Source organism: Sebastes fasciatus, chromosome 14 (assembly GCF_043250625.1).
Source record: "Sebastes fasciatus isolate fSebFas1 chromosome 14, fSebFas1.pri, whole genome shotgun sequence".
NCBI lineage: Eukaryota > Metazoa > Chordata > Actinopteri > Perciformes > Sebastidae > Sebastes > Sebastes fasciatus.
In genome coordinates, this window is record NC_133808.1 from 10,491,522 (window position 1) to 10,506,238 (window position 14,717).

At 40.6% G+C, this 14,717-nt stretch overlaps 1 protein-coding gene and 1 long non-coding RNA gene across 2 annotated transcripts in view; one reads left to right on the top strand and one right to left on the bottom strand.

Annotated features, from left to right (window-relative positions):
• The first annotated feature begins 434 nt into the window (after positions 1–434).
• Positions 435–4,007, top strand: LOC141782393 (uncharacterized). The gene is made up of 4 exons (XR_012597107.1): positions 435–589; positions 1,345–1,640; positions 1,804–1,888; positions 3,896–4,007. It is a non-coding gene; the product is annotated as an uncharacterized LOC141782393 (long non-coding RNA).
• A 53-nt stretch (positions 4,008–4,060) lies between these two features.
• The window catches only part of clybl (citrate lyase beta like), a 78,095-nt gene continuing 67,438 nt past the window's right edge, over positions 4,061–14,717 (bottom strand). Inside the window, exons 5-8 of the mRNA XM_074658680.1 lie at positions 13,254–13,347; positions 12,251–12,418; positions 7,646–7,770; positions 4,061–6,242 (exon numbers count right to left, since the gene is read on the bottom strand). Coding sequence (XP_074514781.1) covers positions 6,147–6,242; positions 7,646–7,770; positions 12,251–12,418; positions 13,254–13,347 — 483 coding nt within the window. The 3' untranslated portion in view covers positions 4,061–6,146. The remainder of the gene's footprint in view (positions 6,243–7,645; positions 7,771–12,250; positions 12,419–13,253; positions 13,348–14,717) is intronic.

A 14,717-nucleotide genomic window follows, 5' to 3' on the forward strand; every position in this document is an offset into this window, starting at 1 on the left:
AAGCGTTTATGGCACATCCTCAGATATTGAACAAAGAGAGCAGAGCAGAGGAAGCTGCTGGACCCTAATCATGGCACCTGCACTTTATGATCCATTTATTTTTCTACATTTTGATTTGAATGTTTTTTATGTTTGCTTTTACTGCCAAGAGCTGCTAAACTGTTTTTTCTTTGTTTTCAATGACAATGACAATAAAGTCTCTATTCTATTCTAGGAAGATCTGAAAAGTTACCCCCCCAGTCGAATATTTTTGCCAATATGAGACTTTTATTTCAATATAAGAGAGAGAAAAAAATAATATGGAAGCATTCATTTGGCTTTAACATGTTCCTGCCTCATTAGCTGCTAAGAGGCAGGTGTGAGAGTTGATCTCCGCTCATGTGTGTGTGTGTGTGTGTCTGCATGGCCACAGACAGACCTCCGCAGACATTTTATGAGGTGCTGGTACTTTTTTTTCTCTCTCTCTCTCTCTCTCTCCCTTAAACTGTCTGTGTCGGTCGCGTAAAACTTTCTATTGGTCTGCTTTTGTCTGGTGCGTTCAGGGAACAACAAAGAACAAACAAACAAACAAACAAGACAACAAGCCTAGGTAGGTGCGGTTCCATCATTTAATTAAAAGGGCGTTAATTGGGACAGAAATGTGCGCGTTTATATTAAAAAAGCTGCATTTTAGACATATACATCCATAAGATGTGAATCAGAAAAAAATATGCATTCTGTCATATAGGGTGAGTGGGACACAGCCTAATGTGGGACACCTAAGCTCCAGTGGGTCTTCTTCAAACAAATAAAAGTCAATAAAACTATTGATATTTAATGTCTTTCTAATATGCTTCAAATCTATTTATTCATTATTATTTATTTATTATTATTTATAGTCTTATTGTTTGTTTGATATTGCTCGATTCTCCATAAAACATCCACACCTATGCCTATAGGTTTTGTAACAGCAATAACATTGTAAGTGATAACATTTCTGAACATGGGATTGCACGTTTCCTATATTAATTATGGTAATTTTGTAGGCCTTTTTAGACTTTTCAGTGTCCCACATTTAATGACTGTCCCACATTAGAAAATCTAATTTGTCAGAGAAAACTTGGCATTAGAGTGCTACCATTTCTTATGTGTGTGATATCTGCATTTTTTTGGTTTGCTTATAGGGGGGTATTTCGGAGTGGTACTGGGTTTATATTTAATGTAATGGCTTCATATCATAATATATTCCAGAAATATGAAATGCAAAAAAAATTCTCACATCCGGCTAATTCACCTTATACATTACAGGTTATTGTTTGTTTGTCCTATAACATGTAAATGTGCTGCTGTTGTTGTCATCCACAGGAAATACTAGAAATAAAAATGAATAAAGTTGAAGTCAGACAACTTTGTGAGATATGAAGACAGATGGACACTTTGGAGGTAAAAAAGAAAAAGTTGCAGAGACTTTTTGTAACGAGTCTCATTACCATGCCACCCCTCCTCCTCGACACCCTTCCTCACTCCTGGCAACAGCAGACAAAGCGGGCGGGTTTTAGTGGTCTCCGCCGGGGCCCGGTCAGCCTTTGATCTGAGCCCGTTAAGGAGAAGGGAGTCTGGGGGGAGTCGGGCCAGGAGGAGGGCCGAGGAAGAGGAGGAAGGTAAAGTCACCTCAAAATATATTTCTACCTACATTTAAAAAAAATCATCTGACTATTTTTTTTTATGGGACAACATCATTTGCATATAGGAGACCTCTGAGGGTAAGATGTTGACAGCCTGTTTAATTTCTGTTATTTTTTATTTATGATATTAATCCACCAGGTAAACACACCTAAGAGAGAAAAGGAGCTCCAAGAACTGCAAGAAGCGTGAAAGGCCTTCAAATATGGAGGCCTGGACAAGTTTGGTGGGTAAATTAAACAGAGATAGACACCTCCTCCCACACCATCACCTTTATGATAGACATATTGCAGGTGGGAAGCACTATAATATTTATATACCTGTCTGGTGTTGGGGATGAATTATTGACTAAATTTAACCAGCAGTGTCAAAAAAATAAATAATCAACTCATATTATATGAACAAAAATTGTATTTTGTTTAGAAATATTATTTAGCTTTACATGAGGCTTATTGGGGTGTTATAGTTTCATCAGAAATGATTTATGTCACAATATGAAGGTGTATGGAAAAAAGTAAAAAGTTTGGATTTAACATCTCTGATCCTGATTCCGTCCCCTCGGACTGCCTCGCTGACTCACACAAAAGGTCTCCACAAATGAAGTTAGTAATGGTCCACATGTGCCAGATCACTCAGGCAGCACACACAGACACACAGACAGACATACAGGCAGACAGACAGGCCGAGGTGAATTTCATATCATGCAAACACACTGGGGAAGAAAAAAGAAAAGGAGGCTGGACATGCGTCTGTCATCAGAGGGGAAATAAAAGGCTGTGCGTAAAAAGAAAAAAGAAAATGCTTTTGGTGGTTTCTGAGCAAACAAAATATTCCTCTAACATGCGTTTTTATATTCAGAATAAATACTGAATTAATAAAGTGTGGAGGTATATAGGAAGGCTCGCTTGTTATTGCAGGATAGAATAGAAAATGACCCAAACAAGATAAATTAAAGTAAAAGATTTTATTAACAGACCATGCTTTTGAATTAATCCGCCTTTTATTTTTAGATTAATTTATTCTTAAATTACATAAAAAAAACATTTCTTTGCAGCTGCATTATTTCATGTATTTTCAAATCTAAAAAAGAAGGCAACATTTATTTTCTTAATTTAAAGCATTTTTTATTATTATTTTTTGGAAGCAATAATTGATAATTAAAAGTAACATGTTGTGTGCCTCAGGCACTGGGATATCCTGAAAATGAAGAACTCACAAGATGGCCTATATTGGAGCCCCTAACTGAAAATGTTCTAATCCATTTAAACAATGGCTAAATATTGAAACAGAGTTAATTAGCTTCAACTAAATGTTTTATGTTGATCAGCTCTGCGCACGTTATATATATATATTTCAAGCCTCTTTTTTTTTTGTTGCTAATAGGTTTGCACTTCTCAAACTGTGCTGCAGCTCCAATAACGAGGCGTTTTATTGCTTTAGAATAATCTTTTTTTGCTGCAATTACTTTGTCATATATTGTCATTAGAAGTCTATTAAAACATCAAGTCATTATTTGGGCATCCCCGGGCGGGGGAATTAGAATAAAACCATCCTTGCCACACGGGTCCCATTTAGATTAATGGAAAAATATGTAAAACATTTCGTTTTAATTTTCCTCTGACGGTGTTTTGCATACATGCATTTTCTCCGCCTGCGCTGTCCCTCATAATTTATGAAAGCAATCTCGACCAGCACATTACCGGGCTATGAAATACTGCTCGCAGCCTAATTGATTCCCGTCACAATTTGGTGAGGTTATAATCGTGTTAATTGTAATTTACTCTCTCGGGGAGCAGCAGAGAGATGTATTTAAATAAAACCGCCGAGCGGATTGAGCAGATTATATCAATTCCACGCATAATAGAAATGTCATGTAGAATTACACAGCGGAAGCAGACAGGAATGCATTCCTCTAATCTACAGAGATGTCACTGAAATCTTTGGGATTTTTTTTTTTTTTCATTCCCCAAATGTTATTGAGTTGCAAAGTCTGAGCAAAACCAGCTCTATAAAAAGACCAAAGGATGTTTGTTTTACCTTTTAAAAAAAAAAAAAAGTGTAGAAATATCACATAATAAGAGCAGGCTGAATGGATGGAGCAAAAAAAAAATATATGTGTCAAACTCAGGGGGGATGTTGTGTTTTGCTAGAATATAAACTGGCCAAATTCTTTCCTGATCATCCTCAGAAGAGTTGTTTTGTCCCTGCATGATGCTTCCTCTGCTTTATACAGAGCTGCCTTCCTGTCTGTGGGGACACCTGTTGGTGCAGAGCAGCTCGGAGAAAAAAAAAAAAGCCCAAGTTTGTCCCATCTGACTGGCCTCCTTCACCACTAAAGACACCTGGTGAGCCTCTTTTCAACTCTGAACACATGTGTCTAAGGATGACTCTCTGCTCCCTATAGTATGCAGCTCTATACTGTATACTCTGGCTCGGTCAAAGTAGTTTTTATTCAACATTTGAGTACAAAACTTTCAAGAAATTTGAATTAAAATGTGCAAATTCATCAATCTGAGGAGAAAACACCCGTTCATGCACTTGACTGCTTTCTGTCATTTGAACATATATTGATGGAGATAATAGTGTCAAACATGAGATGCCAAACAGTTCTTTATTCATATTGAATTGTTTTAACAATTTTTTACTGCACTTCATTATATTATTATTATTATTAGTCACACAAGAATCATAGTTGATTTTCATTCTGCAGCTTTTTTCTGCATTAATTTCAGATCGGACTGCAACGAGACTTAGCTGCAAGAAATGATACATTAATGAAATGTCACAGTAAAGTGTTTCAAAGTTCGATCAAAATCTGAGTAACCCATTTTAATGACAGTCAAACAAAAACAAGACATGTTGAGCAATCAGTGCTCACAATCTACAAATGATGTAATTGACAAGTGGAAGAAACATATTAAGGTCGACCGAATTCCAGATCCGGTTTGTCCAACATGTATTTCAACAGATCTGCAAGAGCCTCACAAAAAAGGCTCTACCCCGAAATAATGTGTGCGGCTTTATTTAATGAAAGTCAAACATAATGGCAGTTTTGTCCACCAACCTCGGGGTATAATGGTAGATTGGGTGGAAAAACAAACAAACAAGCTTGAATGTGGATTTCGAAAAAAAAGTGAGCCAGGGGTGAGGGAAATATGTGGCCAAATGCCAAAGAGACAGCTTACTGTTCGGGTCTTTGGCGGGGCGCAGGAGTGGTTTCGATCTTTTTGTCTGGCCTGGCCTGGCACAGACCACAGTCCTGCCCCAGACACAATAGATCATACAGTACTAGGGAGAGAGAGAGGGAGAGAGAGATGAGTGGATGAGGTGGGGTAGGGGAGGTATGGTGCCTTTCATTACCATGGTCACCAATGGCACTATTAACCATTCAACACCCCCCCAATTATCCTCCCATCCGCCGTCAGAGAGACAAAGCCTCGGCCCTGGTCTGCTGGAGCAACATGGCCACTAATCTGTCTCACTCCAACATCACACCCACTTCACTGTCTCTGGAAGTCAGACGTGCACAGAGACCCATTGTACTTTTATATGTGACAGCACAACAAATTACTTTACTGAACTTGTTTGGGAGTTCATTTTTTTTTTAAGAAAAGTGACCATTTAAAACTGGATAAGAGGAGGGATGCTGATAAGGTTTGAACCTTATCTGGAAACTGAACATCCAAGTTTAACTGTGTTAAATGAAAGATCAGGTAAAAAGAATACCGCCGCAGCATGTGCATGTACGCAGTGTTTATTTTTCCGTACGGGGTCACGGCGTGTCTGACGCCACACGCCTTCTCCATCAAGACCACGGGCTCACAGCTGCCATAGGGCGAGCTGCATGTCTCTACTAAGGAGACTGACACAAAAAAAGCTAAATCGTGAGTTTATGCACTTCCATCTGACTTTGATGTGTGCGAGTCGGGTCGTGGGCAGGGGGCTGAGGCCTGACTAGAGGACTGGGGCCCAATGAATGGATCCACAACAGTGGCTTGTTGTGTTTGTTTACCCTTTCGCCCAGCTGCCTGGACCGTGGAGATGGGAGAGCATTCATCATGACCTAGGAGAGAGATGGGAGGCGTGGGCACAAACACACACACAGAAGAATGACATGGTGGCGCACACACACACCGCAGAGCGTGCCAAGAAAGTGCCCCACACGGGGCAGTAATCGGCGACACTCGGGTTTCAAGAGGCAGATATCTGCTGCTGCGACTCGCTATGTGCACATTTTATATTGTTGAAAGGTATATTTTAAACAGCAGCAAAAGTGAAACTTCAACTGCCATAGCAACCAAAACATGTCAACAGTTATTAAAAACTTAAATTAAAAACCACAATTCCCAGCGTCCACTTATGTCAGGCAACATAGTTCATAAGCTTTTGAGGTGCTTTTGTTGTCAAGAAAACCTGCAACAGTCCCGGTGTCCTTTAACCTTTACTCGTGCAGTTCCTCCCATTTTCTTCCCCAAACAGTGGCGTTATATCCCTGGCACCACGACGGAGAGCGTTACGATGTTCTGTGCCTGCTTCACCGAGGGCATGTCAATCATGCTGCCGCGGAAGGTGAACGCACCCTGAACAGGTTTGCAACAGAAGAGGAGAGAGCAGAAAGAGAAACATTAGACCAGCAGTAAAATGCACTCTCTCAAGATGAAGGATGGGGGTTTACACATGCAGGAAGTAGATTACTGCATGAAAAAACATACTGTAACATGCCACTTTATGAGAACCATCATAATATGTGTTTTTTGTGTGTATGGGGGTGTGGCATAGATAAATATACTTTTTAATCTGTAGCAATTCGTACTAAACAAAGTCAATAATTACAGCAAAGAGGAAGTTGCAGAAGAAAATGTACCAAGCACGTACACATCCAGTGAAGCATTAAAAACTGCCAGGAAAAACATATAGAATAAGAAAAAAATGTATAAAAATTAGCTAATTATACATTTTCTGGTATAATATACTACTTTAAAAAAGATCTCAGAGAAACCTCAAGTCAGGAAAAAAAGCAGTCAATAGCTGGAGGTGAGAATTATGAAAAACAAGCACCTGTCGTGTTGCGAGACAAAGGGACTGACCCTGCTCGCTGTTCAAACCCTCACACACACACACTTACACACACACACACACACACACACAGAGAGACAGAAACACACACACACAGAGCGCGGCAGAGGGATGGGTAGGATATGAATCCCTCGGGCGATGCTTAGTAGGAGCAGCCCTGGCAGGGAGAGAGGTGTGGGCAGATTGTGTATTACCTCAGCAGATAGCCCACAGAGCTCAACACACAGGATCCAACCATGCACTAAATTAGGAACAATAATATTGTACACTTAATTGGCCCAGTCCCCCCACCTAACCCACCCACCCCCTCGTCCCCTATGTTGTCTCTGAGAGTCACCCAGGGGTGTACAGTATGTATTCTCTGGAACTACAGAGGTGTGTGAGAGGGTACACAAAGGATCAGTCCGAGTCTCAGAGCAGAGAGAGGCTCAACACAGATACGACGTCATGCTGGAGATGTGCATTTCAGAAAGTTTCGTGTACAAATTATCCAAGGTCTCTTCCCTCCTTGTAATTTGTGAAAGGATTTATAAAAATATATTTAGTTGTTTTGTGAAGTCAGTTTTTTTACCGGAATTTTGGAAAAAATGGATTGTTCTGTTTAAGAACTTAAGTGACATTTTAATGAGCTTGTAGCCTCAGAGTTCAATTAAATAATAAGTGAAAAATCAGGACAAATGCTAACAAACTAAATCATAAGAGCAACGGGCTGCATGTCTTTTCTGAGTTATCTATTCATTTTGCATTTGCAACCATCTACTTATTTTGCTACATTCCTGAATCGTCTCAGCAATGAGCATTTATGGTTTCAAATTTTACACCAAAACACTAACACAAAAGATTTTTTTTTTTTCTACTGTAAAATAATGCGATTTTACTTTATTTGTGAAGAGGATGTTAACGTTACCTTGCCCTCCTTTTGGTGTTGGTCAAAAGCAGCGATGAGCTCTTTGGCCCACTGGACCCTCTCTTGACTCGGTGAGAACTCTTCCTGCACAGCCTGGATCTGCCCTGGGTGGATAACCTGCTTACCTGCACAGAAACACACACACACACAGAAAGAAAGAAAGTGAAATATGCTAATGATAACAGCGGGCTAGCTGTGGTTTCAAATCAAATCAAATACAAGAGCCATTTGTTCTAAAAAAAATAATAAAAAAATGTTTTTACTTGTTGGCACAGAGCTATCAATAACACAGTTTGTGCCAATTACCCTCCCTGATAAAAACAACAAAACAAATATTTTTATGAAAACTGTTGAGCAAACAGCTGCGTGGATGGGAAAAAAAAATAAGAAGTCTGAGAATTGGGAGGGATTGCAGCTGGCACTGTTTCTGCGAGAGAGAGAGGAACCACGACACAGAGAGGCAACGACAGAGGAGAAACAGGAAATACACAAGACTGTGTGTTTATGTGTCAGTATGTCCTATGGCACTGAGGTGAGTCAGAGGATGCTGTGCATCATGAAGGACATCATGTGTCTCCCTTCTGCTTGCAGCCATTCTGTCAAACAGAAACTTCATTATGTAACATAAGTTGCTTACTGTATATGGATACCTGTATACCAAGTATATTTATAACCATGTTCAAACAGATATAAATGAAAATTCGTTTTAACGCCACTAATTTTTTTAACGCATTGACAAAACTTGCGTACCTAAGGAATCCATTGGTACCAACATGTCATACTAGCTTGTCGTGAAGGAGGCTTAATAACGCTCCAAACTTGCACTTAATTTTGGCGAGGAAAAACTGGCATGGCTATTTTCAAAGGGTTTCCTTGACCTTTGACCTCAAGATATGTGGATGAAAATGGGTTCTATGGGTACCCACGAGTCTCCCCTTTATAGACATGCCCACTTTATGATAATCACATGCAGTTTGGGGCAGGTCATAGTCAAGTCAGCACACTCACACACTGACAGCTGTTGTTGCCTGTTGGGCTGCAGTTTGCCATGTTTTGATTTGAGCATTTTTTTTATGCTAGATGCAGTACCTGTGAGGGTTTTCTAGACAATATTTGTCATTGTTTCGTGTTAATTGATTTCCAGTAATATGTATATACATACATTTGCATAAGGAAAGTATATTTGCCCACTCCCATGTTGATAAGAGTATTAAATACATATATAAAATCTTGCTTTAAGGTGCATATTGAACAGATAAAAAAATGTGAGATTTATTTGATCAACTACGGACAATCATGCGATTAATCGCGATTAAATATTGTAATCGGTTGACAGCCCTGATATAAACAAATGTTTTCATGCATTCTTACTAAAAATATTCTGTTATTGAAGTAATAAATATGAAGGGAATCTATGAATACATTTTCTATTGCCTCTGTACAGTCTCTATAAATGTCCATTGTCAGTGGTTGCATACCTTCCAGAAATCTCACATCCGACCGAAAAACAAGCCTAACATGGAGTTAAAGCTCTGTCTGACACGATCCCCCCGCCCTCCCGCTCCCACTCCCTCCCAGTTAAATGTGGGCTAACGCCACAGACATAATCCCATGTACATTTGCAGATCTAACTTGTAGTGATAAGTTAAGGTTATGAAACGTCTGGTGGGAACGACGGCTCAGCGGCAGCCAGCAGGAACTCGACACTTTAGGGCTTAGCTCCGTCGCCGACAACAAATCCTTCAAGGTGGCCGAGCGGGCGGGCTGCACGGGCGAAAAAATTTTGCCCAGGAGAGGAGAGGAAGAGAGGAGCGGAAAGGGGAGGAGAGAACCCACTCCCTTCATCCAGCTCCGCTCACCCCAGTTAACCTCAGAAAGACACACACAATCAACACATTGTAGTTAAAAAGCTTGAACAAGTACCAATGAGAGAGCATATATTCATTGACTTGCAACTAATGATTCATAGATACCTTTGAGGGAAAATGTGTATGCTACAAAATATGACATTTGGCACTTGTTAGTGTGTCATTGTGAAGCAGAGACTGTAACTGCACATTTTCTGTTGGACTAACAGCCCGAGGACTCCCCAGAGCTACGCTGGAGATGTGTATGAGTGTGTGTGCGAGCAATCTTATGTATGTTTATCTGTGCATCATCTTGTCTGTAGTATTTAAATAACAATCTCATACCAATATTGTGAATCGGTTTCAATGCAACAACCTGTATGTGTGTGTGTGTGTGTGTGTGTGTGTGTGTGTGTTATGTGCATGTATGTTGCATTCTACAAGGATTGAGGCAAGAGGAGTCTCTGTTCCCTCCTCTGCCACCTGTTTTACTTCTAGGCTGAAGGCAGGAGCATGTTTCCACACTGAAATTGGCAGTAAATATACTCAAAGAGGGTGGCTCTTTGTGTGTGTGTGTGTGTGTGTGTGTGTGTGTGTGTAGGACAACAGGAGAATGACGGAGCGAAGAAACAGACAGGGTGACTCAGGTGCCCTCAGTCACAACCCATTGGTTCCTCCTAAAATGCATCATTCGTGCCCTCCAGCCAATCCCGGCCTGCCATGTGGTGCTGGCACCTCATTGGAGGATTGCTATTTAGCAAAGTGCTCTCAGGCGAATGATGGGCAGGGTCCCCGGGATGGAAGTGAAATGCGGTCCCTGAAAGCAGGGTATTTTGTGGAACCGATTTCTATTTCTGGGGAGGCAAAAACACTTTTAGAAGGATCATTGAGTCTTGGCAGCAACAGTACAAGCACATAAAAACAAGGTGCTTTTAAAGTCAAGACACAATTAAATCCCCCAAAATTAACGACCTTCCTCCCTAACAGATTTGATACTTGTCAAGGTTTTGCAGAATTTAAGCACCGGGTGTTTGTGTGTTTCACCAGTGTGTTTTGTGCTAATGGGTGCTGTATGCGGCTTAGGTAGTGCCAAGGTCAATTACTGCACAGGTAGAGGCTTTTGGCCGCTCCGTATTATTGCTTAAGCACACTCGGGCCAGTAATAGCTACTAACTAAGATTATACAGAGTGCCCATGGCTTGTAAGCCACTAATCCAGCGCTCTGTTCCATATCAAATCTGACCATTTATTTCATCAACCGGCTGCTTCCACTTTTATATCTTTTACCTCATACAAACACCACCTCGGGCTTGCTTTTATGAATTACTGTTTGCTAAAAAAAAGGATATGTCATTCTGATTAAGACAAATGCAAACAGGAAAAAGGCGCAAGTCATCGAAAACAAAACGACATTTGCACAATACTATAGCTGTATAATTCCGATATACACACAGAGAAATGCACGTACGCACGCAAACCCGCAGCACCAGAGAATAGTGGCAAATGAGGTCATCTGGAAAATAAGTTGCCGTATAAGACAGTAAGAAGCTCTCCTACAACATGATTTGATGATGTGAAGTGCAGGTAACGTGCGTCTGGGCCAGTGCAACATGGAGAGCAGAGATTCACAATATTTGCAAAGCCCAAAAAAAAGAAGTGTCAAGTGCGCTTTTTTTTCTCCATTTCTTTCCAGTGTGGAAGCTGGCTAATTGCTGACGTTGTTCTGTTCCATTCACTCATTTTGAAGAAAGACAATCTAAGCATTACCACATAGTAAATAAAACATATTTCCCCTAGACCACTGTGTGAAATATGTCAGGTTTTAAAATAATCGCCCTTAAAAGGATGAAAATTACAGCATAAATATATATTTGCTGCAGCGGAGGAAGAATGACTGGAATAGCCACTTTGGAACAGGCTGTCCTGCCTTCTGTGGTCTGATACACACACACACACACACACACACACACACACACACACACACACACACACACACACACACACGCACACGCACACGCACACGCACACACACGCACACACACGCACACACACGCACACACACATTCTGAAAGCGTTGCCTGGCTACGGAGACACACAGAGCGCCGTTAAAGTAGACGCTACCACTACTTTAACTCCCTTTAATCATACTTCTTGTACACATTTGCACGCGAGCAGGTATGCTCTCTCTCTCACACACACACACACACAGACACACACACAGACACATACACACACATACACACGGGCACAAAAACATTCATGGTGGGCATAACAGAAATGTCAGAAAAGCATTTAAAGACAGCGGCGTTGTTCACAATTCACTTCAGCAGCACCTGAGGTGCAAACAACAAAGACAAGCAGCCAGGTCTAAAATCACAGACACATTGGTCTCTTTGAGGCAAGACCTCCATTACAATGAATACAATTATATTGATGATAAATGAAAAGCCAGATGTTCTGCATCCTTCCGCTGTGTGTTTTTTTTAATTTTTTATATACATCCTATTCTCACTTGGAACGCAGGAAGAGCAAGACAGAGTAACAGAGGGAAGGAGGAGTGAAAACTGAAATGTTGGATAGCCTGAATGCAGCTTGCAACAGGAAGTTGAGGGAAGTCCGTTATTGTATCCACAGGGATACAAATAAAGAGCCAACACTGAGAACGATGTGAAGCAACTGCAGAAACCAGAGGTATCCAGGATGGACAGACTTGTAGTGACCTTAGTTAATGGAACAGGGGCAGATTTGAGAACTTTACCTGTAAAGCCCATGAGAGCGCCCTCTCTGGCCTGCAGCCTCAGCCCCTCTACATCTTTGTAGTCAATGTAGACCAGGTCGATAGCCTGCAGCCCAAACGCTTTGGTGGTCACCACCACCTTCTGCCTCGCGTAGAGGAGCTCCCTGGCATCTTTAGTCCGCGTGGCACCTGTAAAAACCAAAATATGAGGGTACGTCCACATCATATAGGTCACATGCCAGTTAAGATCTCAGAGGCAGAGGCATAAGCAAGGAAATAAGAGGTGCAGGGGAGATGGGTTGAGGGAGATAAACAGGTGAACGGAAGAGTCAGAGAGAGAGAAACCAGGACTGCAATTACACCGATATACAGTATGTCAATATATTTCTCTTTTTTAGTGGGGGGGATTTGGCCATCACTTGAAATCGATAGATTCTGTCTATAAATCCAGGTTACTATATGGGATAATTAAGAAGAAATACTTGTTTCTAAGTGTCCATCAAATTCATACAGTATGTCAGGACATATCAAAAAAGACATGGATCAGCAGTTCAACCACAATTCTTTGCGTATCATACCTGTGAAGTCTCTCCATTAAAACAGACCCAACCATGGGTTAAACTGAGTACAAACAAACTTTAAATAATAGATTGTGATTTAAACACAGCCTCCCTTTTTACTTGTGGTGAGATGTACTCATACACGAGGTGAAAATAAAGCACTTGGTAGAGGAAATGCGTCTTAAACTACATCGCATTAATTTTTTGTATACCACTCACACATCCCATCAAAAAAAAATGCTGTATTTATAACCACTTTTCCTGCAGTACTGTAATCATTCAAAACGGGAAAAAGGGGGATTGACCTGCTGTGAGACGTGCTTTTACAGACAGGCACATTTTTATAAAGCAATACAACCTCTCTCTCTGCCACAAATCCAGAAAAAAAGAGAATAGCATATGTGTGGCTTAAAAAAGAGTGAGGAAGTTAAGCAGGTGTAGGTGTAGTAAGGTTTAATAGCTACCTATGCTGGCACAGAAGTCATCGGAGCCAAAGACCACGCCGTCATGGTGGAGACCGGCCTTGGGAGCAAGTCGACGGATTTCCTCACACACCGCCTGGAGAGAATATACATATTAGTATAATACAGGCTGACGAAAGTGACACAGGTGTAAAGAGGGAGAGAGATGTTGGACATATTTTCAGCATACTCAGCAGCATTTGTGCCAATATGTCCAACAGTGGTTCAAATAATCTGGATTTCTGAGATTCCTTAAAAAAGCCATGATCACACTTAACTCTCTAACAAATTGGTAATAAACACATATCTGTCAAAACTTTTATTCCAGCTTCCTTTCTACAAAGACAGATATTAATGTACTAGCCCACTAAATGTGCCACCTGCAGACACACATAATGTAAAGTAACACAGGCAGGAGTACAAATGATGTCTCTTCACTCTTGACCAGTCACTTAGCTAAGTAGTAGGGGTGGGAATCACCAAAGGCCTCACGTTAAAATATTATCATGATACTTAATTCACAATATGACCTTATTGCAGTCTTAAACATCTTGTGATATGCTGAGTATTGTGATAAGATATATTGAGATATATTGCAAGTAAGGCTGTCAAAGTTAACGCGATTATAACGCGTTAACGCAAATTTGTTTTAACGCCACTAATTTCTTTAACACAACTTGCCATTTTTAGGTTGTAACAGGCTCAATTTTAAAACTAGAGGGAATATAACGGCATCATATGAAACTAGAAAACCCAAGGAATCCATTGGTACCAACGATGTTATACTAGCTTGTCGCAAACTAGGCTACATAATGCTCCAAACTTACGCAACATTTTGTGGAGGAAAACTGGTATGGTCATTTTCAAAAGGGTCCCTTGACCTCTGACTTCAAGATATGTGAATGAAAATGGGTTCTATGGGTACCCACGAGTCTCCCCTTTACAGACATGCCCACTTTATGATAATCACATGCAGTTTGGGGCAAGTCATAGTCAAGTCAGCACACTGACACACTGACAGCTGTTGTTGCCTGTTGGGCTGCAGTTTGCCATGTTATGATTTGAGCATATATCTTCATGCTAAATGCAGTACCTGTGAGGGTGTGTGGAAAATATTTGTTTTGTGTTGGTAATTGATTTCCAATAATAAATATATACATATATTTGCATAATGCAAGCATATTTGTCCACTCCTATGTTGATGAGTATTAAATACTTGACAAATCTCCCTTTAAGTCACCCTTTGAACAGATAAAAAATATATTTTCCACACCCTCACAGGTCTACGCTTTTAGCAGTAGTATATATGCTGCAAATCATCCATGCAAACTGCAGCCCATACAGGCTAAAACAGCTGTCAGCTGTGTCAGTGTTGCTGATTATTGACTATGACTTGCCAAACGCATGTGATTATCATAAAGTGCTGTCGATTGGTTCTAAGAATTTTCATTCACATATCTTGAAGGT